The sequence below is a fragment of the Vulpes vulpes genome, chromosome 12 (genome assembly GCF_048418805.1).
Source record: "Vulpes vulpes isolate BD-2025 chromosome 12, VulVul3, whole genome shotgun sequence".
Taxonomy (NCBI): domain Eukaryota; kingdom Metazoa; phylum Chordata; class Mammalia; order Carnivora; family Canidae; genus Vulpes; species Vulpes vulpes.
Genome location: NC_132791.1, coordinates 135778048 through 135801584, shown reverse-complemented (window position 1 = coordinate 135801584; position 23537 = coordinate 135778048). Strand labels below are relative to the sequence as shown.

General features: G+C 50.8%; 1 protein-coding gene across 14 annotated transcripts in view; it reads left to right on the top strand.

Annotated features, from left to right (window-relative positions):
* GAS7 (growth arrest specific 7) overlaps positions 1–23537 on the top strand; it is a 209607-nt gene that overhangs the window by 139337 nt on the left and 46733 nt on the right. For all 14 annotated transcript variants that reach the window (XM_026005502.2, XM_072730353.1, XM_026005506.2 and 11 more), the window contains one exon: positions 10267–10347. In XM_026005502.2, the coding sequence (XP_025861287.1) occupies positions 10267–10347 (81 nt within the window). The remainder of the gene's footprint in view (positions 1–10266; positions 10348–23537) is intronic.

Sequence of the window (23537 nt, the reverse complement as noted above, 5' to 3'; positions counted from 1 at the left end):
ACACACACACACACACACACACACGCTCATTTTTAAAAACCAGCCTTTGGCTGTATACCCAAACTCCATTCTCACAATTGCTTTGACCTGAGTCAGCATTCACTCATCAAACACCCAACTGCTTACTCTACGCGGTACCTGGGAGACAGGGATACATTTATGTGACACAGTCGCTGCCCTCACATCTGGTGGGCGGACTGGACTTGAAAGCAGGTGCTGGGGCTGAGGAAGGGGATAGGTGATCCGAGCCCCCCCCACCCAGGCTGTCTACCGCCTAAGGGCAGGACAAAGTTGTGGGCTCCTGGAGCTCCTCCCCAGGTTCGGCACTTGTTCATACTTAGTGCTCGGATAGTCTGAATGATCTCGACGAGGTGCACACAGGACCAGGGGGGTCACCTGGACTCTCCCCATGTCCAAACCAGTTGGCCCACACCTGCCTTCCAGCCTGCTGCCAGCACTGTCCACGTCAAACAGCTGGGCTTCCCCCACCCCCCCACCCACTAGAACCTTCTACTGGTGCCTTTTCCCTCTTGGCTTCCTTCACAACAGTGCTTTGTCCTCTCTGTGGTCCCCTATTCTAGAAAAGACTCTAAAAACTCAGTCATGCTAAAGGATTTGTGGCAATCTATGCTAGATTAGGTTATTCTAAAACTAAAATAGTCAACAAACCTCATGTCAAAGCCAAGGCTCTCTGGGGACAGATGTTGGGAGTCTGATAGCTTTAGAAGGTTGGGGTAAGGATGATGGGCGTTTAGGAAGTTTCCTAACATGATCCTACATTGCTGCCATGCATCTTGCTTCATACCTTGCCTGACCCTAACCCCCTCGGATTCTGTGTCTTTAGGTATTTTCTAGTCTGTGGCTGGTTCCTGGGATGGTTTACTGGGGTCTCTACCAGTTTTTACCCCCATCTGGTTTATCACTGAGACTCTGTGTTAACAATGCTGATTTCTGGGTTCTGCCCGAGACCTACTGAACCAGAATTTTCAGGTCCCGGGTCTGGGAATCTGTATTTTTACCAAGTGGTCCCAATGATCCTGATGAATAACCCAGTTTGGGAAATGAGATTAGAACTTTGCCATGTACCTGTGCTTACATCCCGGATCCCGACGGTCTAGGCTTTGGTTTGGATAAGGTCTCTTTCTTGGGATCCACCTACTTCTCCACCATAAGATGAAGGTCATAATATCCATGAACTGGCAGTTGGCCACCACCACCTGATGGCTCACGACAAGACGCTTATTCCTAAATTGCAGTCAACGCTCACTACCCCTCAACCCAAGTTCAGGGATTCCTGGTGTGTTTGCCTGAGACTGTACTCTGTAAGGAGATTGGTATACCAGGGTTCCTAAAGGGTCTGAAAGACAGGCTGAGAGTTCCAGGCACCCCACTCCCCATGTCCCCACTAGAATTCTTCTGGCCATGGCTGGTCCTATTCTTCTAGGCCCTCTTTGTAGGCTGGAGGCAGCCACTGGTTGAGGCCAATGTCAGAGGGCCAGGGCACTAAAGGGGCCGCCTCTTTATCCCATTGGTATCACCAGCCTCTCTACCATCTGTGAACTGGGCTTAAGGACCCTGCCCCACCTGGATCACAGGCTTGCCAGAAGGATCCTTGGAGCTGCTGGGAAGTGGTAGGCCACCAACAGTGATGTTTCTCTCGTCAACAGAAGGACATTCCTACTGCTCAGAAAGGCTAAAGAAGGCATTCTCGGACCCTCTTCCCCCTAGCGCCAAAGAGGTGTCCTTCCTCCCCTTCCCTTTGGGGGATATGTTCTAAGGAATGGACTTGGCATTTGAGCATCTGTCTGTGTGACACCAGTGCCTGAGCTTCTAGGCACATAACAGCAGCTCTGGGCCAAGGGGTGTTTTAAGGACCAGGGGCAGGTGTGCAATCCATATCTTTCCCTTTCTTGAACAGCAGAGTCCTGGTATCACCACTTCTTCAGAGCATGAGGACTCTTAGTGCCCAGAGGGGGCAGTTCTAGGGGCCGTCAGGGTTATGTGTGTGCTGCTTGTGACTCTTGGACCCTGGGAATTGGGGACCATTAGCTAGCACCTCCCTTCTTTTCCCACTGCTGCGGGCTTGACTCTTGCCATGCATTTCTGGCTGGAGCTCAGGACGCAGACTCTGTGGTCCAACGGCTATGGTGAGGTCTTACCATGCTGCCTGAAACTAGAGGCCTGGCCTGGGCTCAAGAGCCCTCCCGCTGGTAGGTCAGACCCAGGCAAGCCTACAGCACATAGTTCTTCTGCTGACAGGCCCATGGATGGCCCATTGCAAAAAGCCTTTGTGTGTTTCTGTTTGCTGAGACGCCACTGCTGTATCCCTGCCACCAGGGATCTGAGCTGTGTGAACAGGGTTGGAGTAGTAATGGAGGCCCCCATGGGAGACAGATCAGGATTAAGCTTCCCAGGTGAGAATCTCTTCCTGGGTGTCACATGATGGTTCAGGAATTCTCTCTATGCCCACGAGGTTCTGAAACCAACATGGAGGGGTTTGGTCCTAGAGCTGAGGGCAGGGGGAAGGGGTCATCATCACCTGGGCACCCCCTTCCTTGACCCTTCCTGAGTGAGACATCCCTGGGTCCCACTAGTGTCCCATTTCTTGGTGGTGGTGGCAGTGGTGGCAGTGCTATCCTCACATGGATGGACCCTGCCATACTCATCAATGCTCCCAAGCTCCTGCTGTTCCTTCTGGAGGGAGTTATGGAAGGGCCCCAGCTCATCTCCATCTCTGAAAAGCTGACTGGGTGGATGGGGAGAGTCGGTATTCACAGATGATGCATCCAGGGCACCAGACATGCTGCGGGGCATGTGGTGGCTGAGTCCAGGAAGCCTGCTCAGAGGCATGGCCAGACACAGTGGTCACCATTGGATTGTGCCACTTCTCTGTTTAAAGCCCTGCAGTGGCTACCCCACATTGCTGGACCCCCACCCTCAGGGTGCCCATTTCTGGAGGTCGATAGCTGGGACCTGAGGCTTTGCATTTCTAGTGATGCTAATGCTGCTGGTCTAAGACCCCACTCTGAGGGCCAGTGTCCTGCATAATCCAGTGTCACCCTGTTACCTCTGACTTCTGCTCCCCACCTACATCCCCACTCTTGAGCCACACCATCTTCCTTGTAGCTGTTTGAAGATGACAGACCTGTGCCTGCCCTAAAGCCTATTGACATTTTGTTCCTCAACCTCCAATTCTGTGTCATCAGATATGTGCATGGCTCGCTCCTTTTCTTCTTGCCAGCTTCTGAGACAGCCCCCAACCTGCCTACCACTTGACACCAGTCTGTTGGGCACCCCAACACTTGGCACTCCTCTGCTTCCCTCCCATGTTCTATCAGTCCTGCACTGTGAGGTCTGGCAGTGGTGATGGAGAGTTACTTCTAAAGCTGGGTGATAAAAGAGCATCGTGGCTTTTCCCTGCCTTTCCGCCGACACACTTTGGGGGAAGTTAGTGCCATAATGTGAGCAGCCCCCACAGCAAGGAACTTTGGCCCTTGCCAGCATCCGTGTGAGTGAGGCATCTTGAATGTGGCTCCTCCAGCCCCACTCAAGCCTTCAGATGATGCAGCCCCAACTAAGACCCTGACTGTAACATCACGGGAGAGCCTGAGCCAGAACCACCCCCATGAAGCCCCTCCTGGCTTCCTGACCCTCTGGAGCTGTGTGACATCATAAAATGCTTATTGATTCAAGCTGCTGAGTTCGAAGTGGTTTCGGATGATACTTAGTACTTAGATACCTAATACTTTCCAAACTTGACTCAACTGTGCCTGTCTGGGGGAGGCCTTCTGTGGCTACCCTTCTAAAATTACATCGCTGTCTAATATTATTTTTTACCCCTCTTCCCTACTTGATTCTTCAGTGTGTTCTAATGTCTAACCTGATATGCTTTACTTGGTTACCTTCTTCCTGGCATGATTCTCTCCCTCCACTTTCATCAGGAGATTTTAAATTTTCATTCGTGGAAAATTCTGCATGTTGATATTTTAAAAATGGAAGGAATAGCATTGTGACTGCTAGAACGTAAGCTGAGGGGTTGGGGGGAGGGTGTTTGAACCCGTTCTATTTCCCGTAGTATCCACAGGGCACAGGACACTGCCAGGCGCAGAGTAGGCTTTCAAGTATAGTACTGTTGTATTCCATAATAGAACTTATTATGTTATATCAAATATTTACCAAGTCATAAATATGTCTAGTATCTCTATGAAATTCATAAAACAACATTATTGATTTTGAGGGTGATTCTCAAACACTAGTGGTGTATAGACTCCAACAGCACTGTTTTGCTGCAACTCCCAGAGTCTTAGCACAGAGCTCAGAGATGTTGGTGTCACTTGCACGTTGGGAGGTCCTTGCTGGTGGATTGAGCTGCAGTTCTGCTACTTCTCACCAAGACCTCAGCTTCTTCCTTTGGGAAATGGAAATCGGGTTGCCCGGGTGGCTCAGTCTGTTGGATGTCTGCCTTCTGCTCAAGTCGTGATCCTGGGATCAAACCCTACATCGGGCTCCCTGCTTAGTGGGGAGTCAGCTTCTCTCTCTCCCTCTGCCTCTCCACCTGCTCATGCCCTGTCTCTTAGATAAATAAATAAAATCTTAAGGAAAAAAAAAAGAAAAGAAAATGGGAAATAATAGTGCCCATTTTGTACTAATTTGGGGGCCGTTGAAGGAGGTGCCCAGCATGGAGGGGCTTGGGCTAGACCAGGCATGAATGGTGTTCAGAGAGTACTAGTTCATTTCCTGCGGAGGGTCTATGGTCTTCCTGTTGTCAGAGACCCCTAACTGCTGTGATCGCAAAGCCAAGGACAGAGGAAATGCTGGGATACAGGAGGGAACCAGAGCCTTTGCTGCGGAGTCCCAAAGGGAGGGATGAGTAGGACCCTCCAGATGCTGATGGGGGCTCTGGGATGTGCTGCAGCTTGCCTTCATGGGGGCCGACCTGACTGCAGATTCTGTATCCAGGTTGGGAGGAGGTGTCCTCTGATTCTCCTAGGACCTGCCTTCCTGGTTGGAGTATAGGACATGGCCAAGAAGAGCATGGCAGCCCCCGGGGGGACAGGTGTGGGGGTGGGGGTAGCAGGGTGGGAATAGCTTCTAGCTTCCAGATCCGAAGAGGCAGGGGCTGCAGAAGGGAGCAGCAGAGCTACCATCGGGCTAGGAAAACCCTGAGAACAGCCCCCCAGACCCTCCTGGTGAGGAGAAGTGGGAAGGGCAGGGGGTGCCAAGCCAAAGGAAGCCACAGTTGGGGCCACCACCAAACAAGAGGAAGAGCCAGGAGGAGCAGTGGGGAGCAGAGAGATTTAAAAGGATGAATTTTTTTTTAGAAGGTAAAGAGGAGGGGATCTCAGGAATCCCAGAACCCAGCCAGGACCACATGGGCCCAGTTCCCTCTGAACTGGAACCAGTGGTTGTTCACCTGGGAGCTACCACACAGCCAAGGATTGGCCCAGTCAAGCACTTGAGTCCATTGAGGGCCAGACGGGGACTAAGGGGTGAGGGGTGGGGGGTCCAGGCAGGACAGGACAGGACAAGGTTGACATATGCCCAAGGCATTTACCAGAACTGGTGGCCTAGATCCAGGGGGGTCCTCATGGCCTTCCCCCCGGAAGCCGCTATTTCCAATGCATGCAGGATGCAGTCTTAACCAGGGAAATGAAGTTCAGACATAACTGTGCAAAGTTAATAACTGCTGCCTCACTGCCTGTTTCACTATTAGCATTATCATTGCCATTATTATTTTAAGGAGGGGTCGTCTCTGCTTTGAATCCCAGATTTATGTCTCTGTCCTCCTTTCAACTACACTTTGATTTTTTTTAAAAGATTTTATGTATTTATTCATGAGAGACAGAGAGAGAGAAAGAGAGGAGGAGACACAGGCAGAGGGAGAAGCAGGCTCCCTGCCGGGAAACCGACATGGGACTCGATCCCAGGACCCCAGGATTGCGACCTGAGCCGAAGGCAGACGCTCAACCCCTGAGCCACCCAGGTGCCCCCAGAAGTTTTATTCCACGTGGCAGTCATTGCCAACCACTGATGGGGAAATTAAACTCTCTGGCCTGTGGCATTGATGGTCCAGTTTGATCCACGGGCAGGCGATCTGTGTGTGTCTGTGGCTTTTCTGTTGTCACTGGAGGTCCAAATCGAGTTAGGGTTGCCGTTGGGGAAAAAAAAAGTGTTTTTCATGGATTGAGTTGCATGGGTGGGCAGTGTTGCCAAGAACACATCTCACTTCTTCCACTCTGACCTTGCTGTGCCCCCTCAGCCTTTGGGGGCCTGCCTGACAACACCTCTGGCCCTGGCAGTCTGGGTGTTTCTGGAACCACCTAAAACCCCAGGGAGAGAACCCAGGGTAAGTCAGGCCCCAAACCTTCTGCTTCAGTTTGGCCCTGGCTTGTTCAGGGAGCCTGGCGTGTTGTAAATAGATTAGGGGACCTTTTATTGAAAAAGGCCTAGAAATGGCTTCCTCCCTGTGGGTGGTATGGTCATCTGGGGTGATGTTTCCTGCTGCTGGTGAGGTCACTCAGCCACAGTCCCCGTGGCTCTCTCCAGACATCCGCCCGGCCTGGCCTGGCCACTTTCCTGGCTCAGGCTTGCAGTAGCTCTGTGTTTTGGGTTTGGCCAGAGTTGGCCAAGATGAAGAGGGAGGCTGAGTTGATTCCTTCACCATTTTTTTTTTTAAGATTTTATTTATTCATGACAGACACAGAGAGGCAGAGACATAGGCAGAGGGAGAAGCAGGCTCCCAGTATGGGACTCGATCCCAGGACCCCGGGATCACGACCTGAGCCAAAGGCAGATGCTCAACTGCTGAGCTGCCCAGGCACCCCCTTCAGGCGGTTCCATTGCCCTGATGAAGTTGAGGCCAAAATATGTGGTTCTTGCAGGAAGGGGGGACTCCAGCTTGGGGGCGGGGCTTGTAAGGGACCCAGACCAGCAAGTGCAGCAGAAGGGGCCTTCTGGGGAGTGGGGTTCTGACTGCAGCCCGTATCCCCTTGTGATTTCAGATCCTCCTCCTGCAGACTCTGAGCACAGGATGCCACCGTGGCTCCTCCTCTCTGTCATCAGGATTCCCAGTGAGGGGGAGGGGGACCCACAGGGGCAGCCCCACCCTGCTCTTCGCTCTCAGCAGGCTCTCATTAGTTGCCCCACATCCCACAGATGCAGCAGCTTCAGTGGGAAGGTTGCTTGGGGCCCAGCCCAGGTCACCGTTGCCATGCTGTGAGTCACCTCTCCCTGCCGCCCTCCTGTCTTGCTCCGTTTGCCGCCAGGAGTCACCATGGTTGTCCTTTCTCAGTCCACATGAGTCTTGCTTTTGCCCATAAGATTGCATTTTGTCTTGGCCACAACCCCCCCTTCAGCTATAAGAAGAGCTGGTGCTCCCGCATAGACCTGGCGTAGAGGCCGCCCAGCTGACCTTGGAGCACAGCCTTGCAGGTGTGTGCCGCCCCGCTCCCAGCTGACTTCCACAAGCTCCCATGGGGCAGAAGGGGCTGCTGGGGCTTCTCTGAAATCAGGCATCAGCCACCAGAAGGGTGGGGCAACAGCAAAAAGTGGGCATCTCCCTGGGAACCGTGCCCATGGGGGAGAACGGGGCTGTTTGTCCCTGGAGACAGGAAGGGTGCATCACATGGGAACCTACATGTGCTGCCATGGTGTCTGTCCTTCCATTTGCCCATCTGTCCAGGCACCCAGCAGGGCAGAGCAGGGGGGAGCCTGCCACAGACCTGGCTCTCAAGGACGTGGGATAGGGGTCAAGGTCAAAGTGTGTGCTGTCTGAGAAGTGGGACAAAGGGTTGATTCCCTGTGAGGAGCTAGTGGGGTGCGAGTGTGTGTGCTGGGGGCTCCTGGGTCGGGTTTTCAGGCAAATCTGGGGCAGATTATGTGCAGGAGGTCCAGGCGGGGGTGTGCTCCAGGGAGCAGCCCCCGGGAGGGAAGCAAAACAGTACCAGGTACAGTCACAAGGTCTGTCAGCCCCTGCCGGCTCTGAGCTGGGTGGCCATGCGGGATTATTTGACTTGAGGCAAGGATTGGTTGGTGAGCTTTTTAACCCCCCACATTGACCAGCCATTGGATGTGCAGCACCCCCCACCCCTCACCCCAGGCGTAGCTTCTGCAGCTGGAGACATCTGGGGGATGCACTACAGCGTTCACTCTGGAGAGTTTGGGCATTTGACAGCAGGGGAGAAATGCAGTTTGGGGAGGCTGCCTGGTGGAAGAGACATTTGGTAAGATTCGGCCCTCCGGGGTTGGTAGTGGGGTAAGGCATGTTGCAAGACCAGCAAATGTGCTGGAGTGAAGTGAATGCTGGACAGATAGGGACACCCTACTGCCGGGGCTCTGAGGTTTGGACTTTATTCTGTCTGCCATGTGGGGGACGAGCCAGCAAAGGATTGTCCCTGTGTGTGACCTGTAGCAAGAGCAGGGCTCTGGGGTGAGCACCCCCCCCCCGGCCCCTCCTAACACGGGAAGCCACTGAGCCTGATTTTCTGGTCACTCCTCAGCTGTCCCCTCCATGGTCACATCTCCCTTCTGCTCCTGTCACTCACCCTCTGCTCTGAAGTCGATCCTTTAAGACACGAAGGGACCAATATCTCCACCCCGCCCACTTCTTCCTCCTGGAGCCATAAACCCCTTGAACCCAAACAGTAGGTTTAAGATTTTAAGACCACTGACCAAAGCTGGAGGACAGGAGTGTTGAGACCCGAAAGACCAACTAGCCCAACCATTTCATTTCAGATGGAGAATCAGAGGACCAGAGAGGTCATGTGAGCTGCCCAGGGCCACACAGCCCATTATAGGCAGCACTGAAGCAGGAATCCAGTTCCCTTGAATCCAAATTGAAGAGAAGCTGTTGAAAAGTGTTGCTTATTTTTGTTTTGAGCATCTCAGACCACTGAGATTTTACTAACAATTTTTGATTAGTCCATTATATGGACATAGTATCATTTAACTAAAAATATACCGAATGTGGGCATTTGGCACCAACACAGTGGTTGCCGTGAGTGGATACCCTTACCGATCACCTTTTACAGAGGAGGAAACCAAGGAACCTGGAGGATGGTTAGCCTGGCCTGAGGTTCCAGGAGTCAGAGGAGGCAGAGGCGGGATTGCAACCCAGGTGGTCTGGACGCAGAATGGCGCTGTTCATAGATGCTAAGCAGGGTGCTCTTCGTGGGTTGGGAAAAATAAAAGAGTCGATCAGTGAAAAGAAGGGATAGTATGATTTTTGTTTGATTTTAAAGGTGTGTGTACACAGCTCGAGAATAAATCACTGAAGATACTAAAACGTTGATGCTGAGGACCTCTGAGCTGGTGGGACCATGTGGGCTACTCTTTTCTTTTTTCTTTTCTTTCTTCCTTCCTTCGGTTGATTTTATTTATTTGAGAGAACGTGAATGAACAAGGGCAGAGTGAGAAGCAGACTCCCCGCTGAGCAGGGAGTCCGATGCGGGACTCTATCCCAGGACCCTGGCTTCACGACCTGAGCCAAAGGCAGACGCTTCACCCACTGAGCCACCCGGGTGTCCCAATGCTACTCTTTCCTTTGTGTTTTTCTACACTGTCGAGTTGTATAGCATGAGAAAGGATCGTCTTCATCACTAGATAACTTGATGAGAGGTCTGTGCTCACAGTGGCCCTGTGCCTAACGTCGCATTCAGGGAGGCGAGCACCGGTTGCAACGTTAGCTTTACTTCCTGACTGGCCCCTGTAGCTGGGCATCCGGGGAGGGACAGGTGGCCAGTCTCACGCAGCGGTTATAATTCAGACAAGATGTGGGCCTTTAGAGCCGAGAAGGACTTGAGAAATCACCTGCATTTTGCAGAAGATCCCCCCTCCTTTGTCTCTGTATTAAACCACCCCACCCCCTCCCAGGCCAGGGCTCCTTCCTCTGGCTCGGGGGTTTCGGGCGACACTGGGCACTTGGAAGAAATGCCCTGTTGGCAGGTGGGGGTCAGGGGCACGAGACAGAAGTGGAGATTTGTGAGTCGGCACCTTTGGGGGATTGTTGGGGGTGCAATGGGGACTGTTCCCAAAGATCCCTGCTAGGAGGTCACCTCTCCTGCTCCTTCATGGGAGAAGGGTCCCCAGTGAAGAGAAACTGTGCATCATAGGAAATGCAGAGGGGCAATAATGTGGGAGCAGAAAGCCCACTCCTGCTTCCCGGGGTTGTGCAAGAAGGTGGCCAGCCCACGGCTCTGCTCCATGACCCTCTGAGGTTTGGCCCCTGTGAGAGTCTCAAAGTGATTGTGTGTTTCTTTCTTTGACCAGAGACCACCTGGGAACGTCCCAGCAGTTCTCCTGGGATTCCAGCCAGCCCTGGCCCTCACAGGAGCTCTCTGCCTCCAACAGGTACTGTCCACTCACTGCTTTGGGGGCAGCTGGGAGGGGCCCCATACCCACCTCCACTGGAAAGGCCAAGACTCTGGGTTCTGGGGGTCTGGAACCTGGCTGAAGATCTTACTGGCCAAACCCAGGGAGTGATGTGGAGGGCTGGAAGGCTGGGCTCTCCCTGGTAGTGTCACTAGCAGCCTGATGGCTCACGCTCACTCCCTCTCAGGTGCTTAAGGAGGGGAACTAGCCAGGTGACACAGTGAGGCATCAGGGTTGTACCCTGTCTGCTGGTGTGGATACCCCAAGCGGGAGCAGCACTGCTCTGCACAGCTCCTAAATGCATCAAGGAGAAAAGTTAAAGGAGGCAGATTTCTATGTTCTAGAACTTAGAACTAGAACTAAGTTCTAACATAGTTCTTAGAACTATGTTCTAGAACTATGTTCTTAACTTTCAAATAAAATGTTCTAGAAAGCACTTGGGATTCCTCGTTAGGGTGTGAGTTCTCTGTCTGCAAAGGCAATCAAGTGGAGGTGGTCGAGGGAGACATTCCTATCATAGGTGGGGGTTTTGTTCCAAGTTCCTAAGAGGCAGGTGGATTTTTAGAGCCCTTACCCATCAGCCCAGGTTGCAGTAATGTGCTGTTTCGCTGCCCTGGTCATATATGCTCTCTGAGGATGGGGATTGCACCTCCCCTTTTCTTCCGTGGGACCCTTCAGCCCTCAGACACGAGCTGGCTTCTGTATTGAGGGAGCTCACCAATGCCTCCATCATCATGGGGTGGGGACTGTGAGGAGGGTAGGGGTGAGAAGAGGAGGGGAGAGGCAGCAGCTTCCATTGAGGGGGGTGAGGGCCTGTACAGCCTTCACGGAGCTGACATAACCCATCACAGGGGACCAAGGGAAGAGCTAAAATAACGACGGAAGAGTGGCTGTGTGAACGCATGAACGAAGGTGTACAGGCAGGTGTAGAAAATATGAGCAGGACTTTGAACCCTCGCATCAGAGGAAGGGTCTTGGGTGCAGGGCTGCACCCCTGCCTTGCAGTCCTGAGGTCTTCAGACACTCTTTACCCCTGATACGTTAGGAACTCTACAGTTTATTGTATGATGCATATAAGATAAAACATATGACCAAAGTGTGTTATTTGAGGAAATGAGAATTGTCAGAGCAGAGGAGTTCAAGAAACAAAATGGTAGGAAAATGCAGCTCTGGAGACTCAGCCAAGGCACGAGAGAGGGGGTGAGTGGGTGTTCTAGGCTTTTAAAATGTTTTTATTGACATTATTTATATATATATACATATATTTATGTATGCTGTCAATTTGTATGTATGTAAAATGTAAATAAACCTCTAAATATATAAATACATATTTATATATTTTATATATAAATAGATATACAAATATATAAATAAGTAAGTGTGTGTATATATATACTTGTTTATATACATATATACAGACATATATATTTTTTATTTCTTTTATTTTCTTAAAAGATTTTATTTATTTATTTATGAGAGACATAGAGAGAGGCAGAGACACAGGCAGCGGGAGAAGCAGGATCCATGCAGGGAGCCCGATGCAGGACTCGATCCTAAGGCCCCGGGATCAAACCCTGAGCTGAAAGCGGATGCTCAACCACTGAGCCACCCAGGAGTCCCTATTTTATTTTAATTATTTTATTTATTTAATTTTTTTAATTAAAAAAAAAAAGAATCCAAACAGAGAAAACCCTCTTGTGAGAGGAAAATGAGATATTTGCTCCTGATTCCCTAGGGACAGGGTGAGCCCCCCCCCCCCCCCACACACACACACCTCATCGCAAGAGCTAGTCGCCAGAACCGGCCCATTTGGCCTTCCTACCTGTTGTAGGACGAGGACAGGCAGTTCTGGGCACGCTGCCTTCTGTATTGGGTCGTCTGGTGTTTCTGTTGTTGTTCTAACAATAGAAATGCCAGTGGGAATAAAGGGAGGTGTGGCCCTCCAGGCTGGCTCCTGGCCAGCCAGACACTAGAAAGGAAACCCGGCTCCCAGCTGTGTTTCCTGGCCACAGTGGTTGGTCCCCGGAGCAGGACAGGACGAGGCTCAGGTGTGAACTGCCACCTTGTCACATCTGCGGGGCTGCTGGGACCAGTGGAGCCTGTGGAGCCGGTGGGGGAGCTTGCCCTTTGAGTCAGTGGGGTCACCTCTTCGAAGCCTATGGCCCCCAGCACCAGGCTGTCCCCTCTGTGCTGTGTGGGGGCCATCTCCCAGAAAGAGGGCTGGAAGGAGCTGGCTCAGGGGCCAGGCATGACAGGCGCCTGCCCTCGCCTGAGTTGCACAGCCCAGAGGCCTGTCGGCTGAGCACTGACTTGGGCGCTGGAGTGGGACTGGGGTGCTGAGAAAGGCAGGGAGGTGGGCGCAGACCACCATCATCAGACCCGATGATGACAGTTGTCAAGAGGGCCGAGGCACTAGACAGAGTGTGTGGTCACCTCCCAACCTGTGGGGGCTGGGGCACCTGTGCCCAGGTGGGCGGAATGCTAGGTCTGTCAAGTTCTCTACCAAGAAAGGGCTTTGTCATCCCATGCAGTTGGACGATCAACACACTCCTCTGTGCTTTGGGGATTCAGCGGGCACCCCAGCATCGTGAAGGCCTGAAGTGAAGACCCCGTTAGATGTGCTGCCTTGTGCTCTTTGTTTTGTGGGCAACATCTGGGCCCCCTAGTGCCGTGGGTCTTAACCCTGGGGCTGGTTTGGCCTGCCAGCAGGCATTGGCAGTGTCTGGAGACATCTTTGGTTGTCATCTTCTGGGGAGGGGGGGCGCAAACGCCACTCTGTAGTGCCCAGGGCAGCACAGCCCCCCAACAAGGGTTGTCCAACCCCTCACATCTGGTATTGACAGAGTTGAGGGGCCCTGTCCCAGGGTGACTCAGAACCTCGGTACTGTTCAGGGGTGAGAGACCTCGGCCCATCGAAGTGACAAGCAGCAGCAAGGGACACGTGGGGGGCTCAGTGGTTGAGTGTCCACCTTTGGCTCAGGGCGTGATCCCTGGGTCCTGGGATCGAGTTCCTCATCGGCCTCCCCGCAGGGAGCCTGCTTCTCCCTCTGCCTGTCTCTTCCTCTCTGTGTGTGTCTCATGAATAAATAAATAAAATGTTCAAAAAAAAAAAAATAAAAGAGAAGCAGCAGCAAAATCTACAGAAGCCTCGTTTGCTGGCTCTGAGGCCCCTTTTGTGGGCACAGTGGATATGTACCCCTCAATCACAGAGAGCCCTATTTTCTTCCCTCGTGGTGCTTAAAGTCCAGCTGCCTCTCATGGTTGTGGCATCTTCGATTTCAGAATGACAGCTTAGAGCGGGGCCTCGGGGTGTCACATCTCACCAGGCCTCACAGTGCCCATGTGTCACAGCACGAGGCCATGGCTCACCTCCCACCCACCCCTCCGTAGATCACGATTCTTTTTTTTTTAATTGACGTTCGATTTGCCAACATAGAATATAACACCCAGTGCCATCCCATCAAGTGGATCACGATTCTTGATTCCTCTCTCTATCCCGGGGCTCAGACACCCGTCCTCTCTGCGTCCACGCTCTGGGGTGGATGGGAGGAAACCTGTTTTGGCATCTTCTTTTCTAGCTTTTGAATGAAACCTCTTCTGTAGAGGATAAAACACCAGCCATGTAGGCATTTCTCCCTACGGGGCGCGTGAGAATTTTGTCTAGATAGTCACTCATCCAGTTGTACAGGCACCTGTCAGGAGATTGAAAATTTTTTTTAAAGATTTTATTTATTTATTCATGAGAGACACACAGAGAGGGGCAGAGACACAGGAAGAGGGAGAAGCAGGCTCCCTGCAGCGAGCCTGATATGGGACTCGATCCCAGGACCCTGGGATCACGACCTGAGCTGAAGGCAGGTGCTTACCCGCTGAGCCACCCAGGGGTACTTTCAGGTGGTTCTATTGCCGTGATAAGTTTGGGGCCGAGCCCCTATGGTTGTGCTCGTGCTCCTGCGAAAGCAGCAGTAGTAGAATATGCCAGATGCTGTTCTTAGTGCTGGGGGTCACACCACAGACCATCCACACTTGTGTGATCCCTGCTCCCAGGAACCCACGTTCTAGCAGATGACTGGGGCAGACGAGTTAATGTGCAATATGTCAGATGATCCTGGTTTGCTCTCATGAAAAGAATTGCAATAGGACAGTGGGACAGAATGGGGCTGGGGAGTCAGGGATGGCCCCACAGAGGAGATAATGACTATGTGTGGGGGGTGGTAGTGAGGTGTTCTGAGCCAGGGGACAGTGAGTGCAAAGGCTCTGGGGCAGAAGTGACCCTGGCATGTTCAAGAACACAGAGCAAGCCAGTGTGGCTGGAGGGTGGGGGGTGGCAAGGCGGAGAGGGGTAGGTGATGAGGGGAGAGCGGTCAGCAGGATCAGACCCTGCCGAGCCCCCCAAGCTACAGGAAGGCGGTAGGATTTCATTCTGAGCGAAGTGGGAAGTGCGGTAGAGATGTTTTGTCTTAGTGAGACACTGCCTTCGTGAGGCAGCCAGGCAGCACTCGGCTGTGTCAGGATTGCTCTCCGTTAGCAGTGGTGGCAATTGGGGTGCTTACCTGCACAGGAAGGGGCTGGCGGTGAGGGCAGCGTGGGAACCTCAGCCTCGTTCATTGACTGCAGATACCACATATGGTCATTTCTTTTCTTTTTTTTTTTTTTAAGCTTTTATTTATTTATTCATGAGACACACACAGAGAGAGGCAGAGACACAGGCAGAGGGAGAAGCAGGCTCCTGGATACAGGACTCGATCCCAGGACCCTGGGGTCACGACCTGAGCAGAATGCAGATGCTGAACCGCTGAGCCCCCCAGGCGCCCCCCCCCCACCGCTCCGGTCTGGTTATTTCTGAAGGAGGACGTGGAAAAACAGGTCCTGGAGAATATTAGTGGGAACCCCAAATTAACCCAGCTAGAGCAAGCTTAGGCCGCCTCCCCTTCACGAGGTCCAAGGTCAGTTTTACTCTTGAGTCGTAGCTTCTGGAGAGGATTCAGCAGCCACCTGTGGACGGGGCCTGGTTCTTTGTTGATGCAGGTTGTTCAAGGGCTGGAAGCATAGCCCGGCCGGGTTAGCAGCTGGGGAGCAGGATCCGGGAACACACCAGTGCCCCTCACAATTGGGATTCCACTCTTCCAACGCCAGGTGCCTCTTAGAGGGTCAGCACTGGACTGAGGGCTTTTCCTTCACCGCCTCCCTGAAGACGGCAGCATCCGGAGCTGTGTTTATCCTCCAGCTTTTCCTAGAGACATTTTTCATGCCAGGTTTTTGGGGTGAGGCCCGCAGAAGCAGTAAAGTCTAAACCAAATGGAAGAGCAGAGCTGTATTCCGTAATGGCTGCAAATATGAAAAATGATCCCGGGGGCTGGTTTAATAGGCAGCACGGAAGCGATGATTTATGGACAGAGTGAAAAACAAGGTTCTGGGAGTCTCATGGATGCATCACTGTGTAGAATGAAGGACACTGCAGAGCAGCATGGCCCAGTAGAACTTTCTAGCATAACAGAAAAGTGCTCTATCTACACCGTCCACTGTGGTAGCCTGAGGCACATGGGTGGTGGACACTCGAAGTATGTCCGGGACAATTCCAGAGGAACTTAACTTAATTTCGCTTTATTTAATAATTTTTTTTAAATGTTTGGAATGATCTCAGGTTCACAGAGAAATCACGAAGCCAGTTCAGAGAATTCTTATATATCCTGTACTCAGTTCCCCCTATGGTTCATATCCTAGATACCTGGGGTGCGCTTGCCAAAAGTAAGAAACTAATGTTAACTAATTTTCTGCAGATGTCACCAGTTTATCTTTCTTTTCTTTTCTTTTCTTTTTTTTTCTTTTTTAAGATTTTATTTATTCATTCATGAGAGATACAGAGAGAGAGGCAGAGACACAGGCAGAGGGAGAGGCAGGCTCCCTGCAGGGAGCCCGATGTGGGACTCGATCCCAGGACCTCGGGATCATGACCTGAGAAGAAGGCAGATGTTCAACTGCTAAGCCACCCAGGTGCCCCCAGTTTTTCCACTAATGTAGTCTTCCTGTTCTGGGATCCAGTCCTTCATACCACACAGCATGTATATTTTATTTAAGTGTGATTGGTTAGAACTTGAATAGCTCCCTATGACGAGTGGCTATCCTGTCAGCCAGGGCAGGTGTGGAGAGTGAATTCCTTTCTGAGCTTCAGCCCCTGGAATGTGCACTGAGCTTTTGTTGGTGTGTTTCTTTTTTTTTTTTTTTTAAGATTTTATTTATTCATGAGAGACACAAAGACATAGGCAGAGGAAGAAGCAGGCTCCCCTCATGGAGCCCGATGTGGGACTCGATCCCTGAAATCCAGGCTAACGCCCTGAGCCGAAAGCAGAGCTTAACCACTGAGCCATCCAGGCATCTCTGTTGGTGTGTTTCTTAAAGGCTGGAGGAAATCCATCTTGTACTGAGTCGCCCCGCTGCTGACGGGGTGGGAGTGGTCAGGAAACCTGGGTTCAGATTCTGGCTTTGGCTGGCCTGGGGGCTTGAGCCCATGGAGGGATCATCCTTGGGTGCAGGGCCTGCCTCCAACAGCCCCTGGGAAGCCAGGTCTCAGAGGACTGAGTGAGGTCCCTTGAAGATCAGGGAGGGTCTGCCTTTGAGCACGTGGAGCCAGCCAGGAGGAGTGCATGTCAATAGCCGCTTCCCCTGTGCAGAGGGCTCTGGGAAGGGGGCTCCCCTTCACCCACACCCTCTCTAGATTGGGAATCCCTCACCGCCGTCTGCCCCCTACACAGTTACAAGCAGGACCCTCCATCTGCTGCAGAACTAGCAGGTCACCAGGCCCAGGGCAGCTTCCATGGTCCTCAGCTAGGTCTCACCATTGACACCAGGACGTACGCCATGACACCGCCTTCTGGAAGGGGCCTTGAGTATGCCTTTCCTGGTTCTTGTCAGCTCAGACCCCAGAGGACCTCACCAAAACCTGTGTAACCTTTGACCCCGGGAGGATAGGTCACAGGCTTTCAACCATTTACAGCCACCTGGGCAGATGTGTTGTGGGTTCTGTTTTGGGGGATACAGTTTCTATTTTAGATAGTCAGGGAAGCCCGTGAAGACCAGGTGGCCAGACAGATGTTTCCAGACCAGAGGATTATAATGTGAAACTGCCCCCCCGCCACCCCACTAAACAGAACTGAGGAGATGCAACCTTCCTCCACCACATGGTGAGTGGCAACAGCGTGAGGCAGGGATTGTGCCCCGACTGCCTTCAGGGGGTGCTGAGCACAATACTCGCCCTGGTGTTTGCTTTGGTTTGCCTGACTTCAAAACCCGCCTTCTTACAGCCACCACGGTTCCCAAAGCAGGTTCCATATTACTCTTGCTTTGCTGCCCAAAATGGGTTGTGTGTCCACTAAGTGTGGGAGTACCACACTTGTTTGAGGTTCACAGAGCACGTCAGCAGCCAGGAATACTCAGTTTATCATGCTTCGCAGATGTTGGGTTTTCTACAAATGGAAAGTTTGTGGCAAGTCTGTCAGCACCATTTTTTTCCCAACAGCATTTGTGTCACATTTTGGTAATACTCTTGATATTTCAAACTTTTTCGTTATGTCTATTATGGCGACAAGTTTTGTGATCCGTGATCTTTGATGTTACTATTGCAATTGTGTTGGAGCAACCACAAGCCTGTAGGAGTGAACTTCACCGATAAATCTGTGTGTTCTGATGGCTCCACCGACCGGCCATCCCCCCATCTCTCCCTCTCCTCGGCCTCCCTCTTCCCTGAGCCCCAACAATAGTGAAATTAGGCCATTTAATAACCCTCTGGTGGCCTGTAAGTTCAAGGGAAAGGAAGAGTTGCATATCTCTTACTATAAATGAAAAGCTAGAAGTGATCACGCTCAGTGAGGAAGGCATGTTGAAAGCCAAGATCGGCTGAAAGCTTGGCCTCTTGTGCCAAAGCAAAGTTAGCCAAGTTGGGAATGCAGAGGAAAAGTTCTCGAAGGAAATTAGACTGCTACTCCAGTGACCACACAAATGATAAGAAAGAGAAGCAGCCTTCTTGCAGATGTGCAGTGTCAGTGGTCTGGATAGAAGACCAAACGAGCCCCAACATTCCCTTAGGACGAAAGCCTAATCCAGAGCAAGACCCTAATGTTCATCCATTCTGTGAAGGCCGGGCAAGGTGGTGACCTCAAAGTGCAAGGGCAAGGAGCAAGTGCTCCAAAAGAGGGAGCTAAAGTAACGAATGAAGGTGGCTACGTTCAGCAGCAGATCCTCAGTGTAGATGAAGCAGCCTTCTGTTGGAAGAAGATGGCATCTAGAACTTCCACAGCTGGAGAGGAGAAGTCAACGCTAGGTACTCATGCAGCAGGTGACCTCAAGTTGAAGCCAGTGGTCGTTTGCCATTCTGAGAATCCTGGGGCCCTTCAGAATGAGGCTGAATCTACTCTGTGCGCTGTCCACAAAGCCTGCGTGACGGCACCCCTGTGTACAACCTGGGTTACTGAATATTTTAAGCCCGCTGTTGAGACCCATGGCTCAGAAAAAAAGGATTCTCTGCAAAATACGACTTCTCATTGACAGTGGACTGGGTCTTCCAAGAGCTCTGATGGAGGTGGGCAATGAGGTGGTGTTGCTTCCATGCCTGCTAACGCCACGGTCATTCTGCAGCCCACAGGTCAAGGAGTCACTTCAACTTCCAGGCGTATTATTTGAGAAATCTATTTCGTGAGGCTCTAGCTGCCAAAGATAATGATTCCTCTGATGACTCTGGGCAAAGTGAATTGAAAACCTTCTGGAAAGGATTCTCCCTTCTAGATGCCATTAAGAGGATTCATGAGAAGAGGTCAAAATATCAACATGACCAGGAGTTTGGAGGAAGTCAATTCCAACCCTCACAGATGACTCTGAGGGGCTCAAGAGTCCAATGGGGAAGTCGTTGCAGATGTGACGGAAACAGCAGGAGACCTAGAATCAGAAGTGGAGCCAGGAGATGGGATTGAATCACTACCATCTCATGATATACCTTTCAGTGGACGAGGGGTGGCTTCTTATAGATGAGCAAAAAATTGTGGTTTCTTGAGATGGACTCTGCTCCTGGTGAAGATTGTTGAAATGACAACAAAGGATTGAGAATATTCCATGGACTTAGTTGATAAAGCAGCAGCAGGGTTTGAGAGGATGGACTCTCGTTTTGCAAGAAGTTCTCCTGTGGGTCAAATGCTATCAAACAGCATCATGTGCTGCAGAGAAATCGTTCATGAAAGGAAGTCTATCAATGCCCCAAACTTCATTGTTGTCTGATTTTAAGAAATTGCCACTGTCACCCCCCAACCCCGCCTTCAGCAGCCACCACCCTGAGCACTCAGCAGCCATCAACACTGAGGCAAGACCCTCCACCAGCAAAGATGAGGAGGACTTGCTGAAAGCTCAGATGATGGTTAATGGTTGGTTGGTTTTTAACAATAAAGCATATTTAAATTAAGCACGTACATTGCTTTTTTTTTTAGACATAATGTTATTGAACATTTTATAGAGTGTAAATGTAAACATAACTTTTACATGCGCCAAGAAGTCAAAACATTCATTCGACTCTCCTTATTGTGACGTTCGCTTATTTGTGGTGCTCTGGCGCCCAACCTGCTGTATCTCTGAGATGCGCCTGTATCTAAAAAGGCCTCCTCCTGTAATAAAACAATTTAATTCTGAATAATAATGGGGGCACTTGTCCCAAACTCTTTGGAGCATAAGACTCTACCCTCTGCCTTTACTACTTTGGACTTAGAACAAACATCCTGCCGAACTGGTGCTGGGTGTCACATGCCCTGGGAAACTCTGCATTCCGCCGTGATGAATGTGGGAATAGGGTGGTGGTGGTGGGAGGGGTGTTGCAGGAACGAGGCCTTGGGGCTCCTGGGTTTCTTCAGCTTGAGGATAGAAGTTACATGTTTATTCCAGAAATAATGGGAGATTGGGCCAGACCTGAAGGAGGCAGAAAGGGGGGCTGTCTCCAGGGCTGATTTTCTTGTTTGAAAGAGTAAGTCTCCTCTTTGGGGTCCTTTAGGGAACAGAAATGTGGACAGTGGGGCGTGGAGGACGGAGCTTTCTCTTTTGGGGACTGCAGCAGGAAGGGAAACAGAGCTCCTGGGAGCATGAATTCTGGGCAACAGATGTTGCTGGCTCTTCTCTGTTGCTTGGCTTCTCTCGACAACTCTTGCTTTGCTCCTTCTTTTCCATTTTTATCCACTTCCTCTCCCCCAGCCCCCCAAAGACCTCCTCCTTTTTCCTTTCTCCCCAAATGCCCGTCCCCTCCTCTCATTTACGCAGCTCTCAAGCCCTCTCTCTTTCCAACTACCCACAAACAGGAATGAAATGTGTGCATCTGTGTGTTTATATTTGTGTTGGAAATTATGAAAGTTACTACCTAAGAGCTTTCCGTTCCCTTTTTCTTATCTTAAAAACAGCTGAATTTGGCATTTTACTTTTTTTTTTTTTTTTTTTGGTATCCCCAGACTGAATTATGCTCCTTATGGTTATGAGCAATCCTTGACCAGTTTTATTTTAACCTCACTTCCCCCCATCCCCTGGGGGCTGGAGGCATCAAAAGCACCCACTTCTGGCCTCACTTGTGTTGCATCTAACCCCTGGTAAGCTGAGAGCCTAGAGGACTGGAAATAATCAGAGCCCCCTGTGGGTGAGCCGTAAGTGTTCAGATCTCCACTGATCACTCTTCTGAGCGTGCCTGGGACTGGTAGCATGAAACGCAGCAAGACCAGGGCAGTGGAGAGCTGCTGGGTGGGGAGAAGTGGTTGGATGGGAAATTATTTTTTCTCTCCCAGTAATTGTTTTGACACCGAAAGTAATTAGCCAGCAGCTGACAGCTCAGAACTGAAGTGAGAACAAGAGGGTGGATTAGGGGCAAAATGCCCCTGCGTTCGGCAGTTCCTGGCCACCGTTCGTGTGGTGAGAGGGGTGCATGGGGGATGCAGGAAGCAGAAGATAGACAACCATGTACTGAGGGTGTACTTTGGGGTGCTGTGAGGGGAGCAGGTGGGGGTCGGGAAGAGCTGGGGACAGCTTTGATGTGCAGGGACCCTGTACCATCAAAGGTGTAGTGACTGGTTCCAAGTGAAGACCTGCTCAGGTAAGAATTGACCAGTTTCGTGTTTGTGGTCACAATGGTTCAGTTCTTCTCTTGCCTTCGGTGGATTTTTGGATCAGGGCAACACTGGCTTTGTCTAACCAGGTGGGAAATTTGCCACGTTTCCAAACTCTCGGTGCAGTTTGTGTCTAGGTACTTCTTTGTTAGGCGTTAGAACGAATTTGCCCATAAAACCATCTGGGTCCAGGGCCTTTTGGAGGGAGGTCAGTCCTCAAAGGTTTTACTTATCTTGGTATTTCTCTCGTGTCCTTTGGAACCATTTTTTTTGATTATTTGATTCTAGCCTGTAGTTTTAAATCATATGCCCTTGCATTAAAAAAAAAAAAACTCTTAACGAGATCTGCTTATGTTTTCTTTCTAATTCTGTGGTCTGAGCATTCGTGCGTGCACTCAGCCTCAGATTAGATGGGCTGACCTGCTTTTTTATTGTGATTCCTCCCCGCTACAGCCACCCCCACGCAGAGAGAACTTGCCTGAGCTGCGAATGTCATCCTGTTTCCTAACCCATTCATTTCTGGTGCCATATTTATACCCCCTTCTCATGTTTTCCTTCGGTTTACCTCATTGGCTTTTAAAAGTTTCTCTAAATTCTTAATTTGAAGGTTTAGTCCATGTATTTGTATTCCCTTGGTTTCAGTAATTGAGTAATGAAGGCTGTGGATTTTTTCTCCAAATATAATTCAAGCCTTATCCCATCCGTTTTGATATGTTCCTCATGATTCTCATGATTATTTTCTAAATGTTGTATAATTACAGTTTTGATTTTGACCTGAGAATAGGAGAGCATTTTCTGAAATTTCCAAGTGTTTGGGAGTCGGAGGGATGGGGACCTTGTGTATTTGTTCTTTCATTATTAATATCTGCTTTTATTGCTTTCTGGTTGAAGAATGTGGCCTGCGTTAGTTATGCCTTTTGCGACTTACCAACACTTTCTTTGTGGTTTCAATATGCCCAGGCTTTTTTTTTTTTCTTTAAATGTTCCATGGCTTGTTGGCCAAAGATGTTATCTTTGTTCGTAGCACATGATGTTAAATATCTAGTTCATTCGGCTTTTAAGTGAAATTACTGAGATATTCATATCCTCACTTTTGTTTGCTTACTCAGTCATCTACTAAAAGCTGGCTGCTAAGGTTTTCTCTCGATTCTCCAGCACGTAGGTTTTATCCATTTCCGTGCTACACTGTTTGATAAACGAATGACACTTCTTGAATGTTACACCTTCATTGGGTCTTGTATTTATCATCATCTAGTGCCCTTCCTGGCAGAGCTTATACCAATGTGAGTAGCTTCTCCTCAATCCTCTCAACGTTCTCTGATGCTCTTGGAATCCTGACCCTGGCTCCCCTCGAGCTGGAGAACTTGTGGACGGTAGTCACAGTGTTTAATCAGCTGCCAAGGGGCCTGAGTGTAGACCCGGCTTGTGACTCACCATGCGGGCTAATCTCTTGTGTCTTGTCGCTTCCCCAAGCCGCTGCACTGGGAGGCCAGCTCCGTGCCCAGCTTTCTAGTGCCTTCCTGTATCTCTGCCCACCCTTCCTCCAGAGTATCAAGCCAGCCTTGCATGTCAGGGAGAAACCCAGCCGCCCACTGGGGTCTGCAGGGTAGTCTGTGTTTCTGCTCGCAGGGGGGCCCTCGATTTTTCACTGCAAATGTTGGAGATTGGGGGACATCCCCCAGCATGAGGATGGTCCCGCGTGGGGTGGTCTTCATCAGCCCATTGCTTGCCTTTGGCAGATCAGTAGACGTTAGAGACTTTTCGGCCAACCTCTCCCCCTGTTTCTGGCCACCCCGCGGGGCCCTCTCAACAAGAACCATGCACTGGACTCAGTTTATGTACCTCCCCTGGTTGGACCTACACAGTGCATATGTTGTGGCAATGCCGCCAAGCCTGGGGTGTGTAGGAGGCATGCTTCCCTGGTGTCTGGGGATGATGCAGGCTTGGGGTTTGAGGCGACTGGATTCAGGAGCAGAAAGCAGTGACCTTCCCTCCCTCCACTGGCCCCTTTCCTCTTCTCAAGAATTACTTAATGAGTCCAAGCATCCTTGA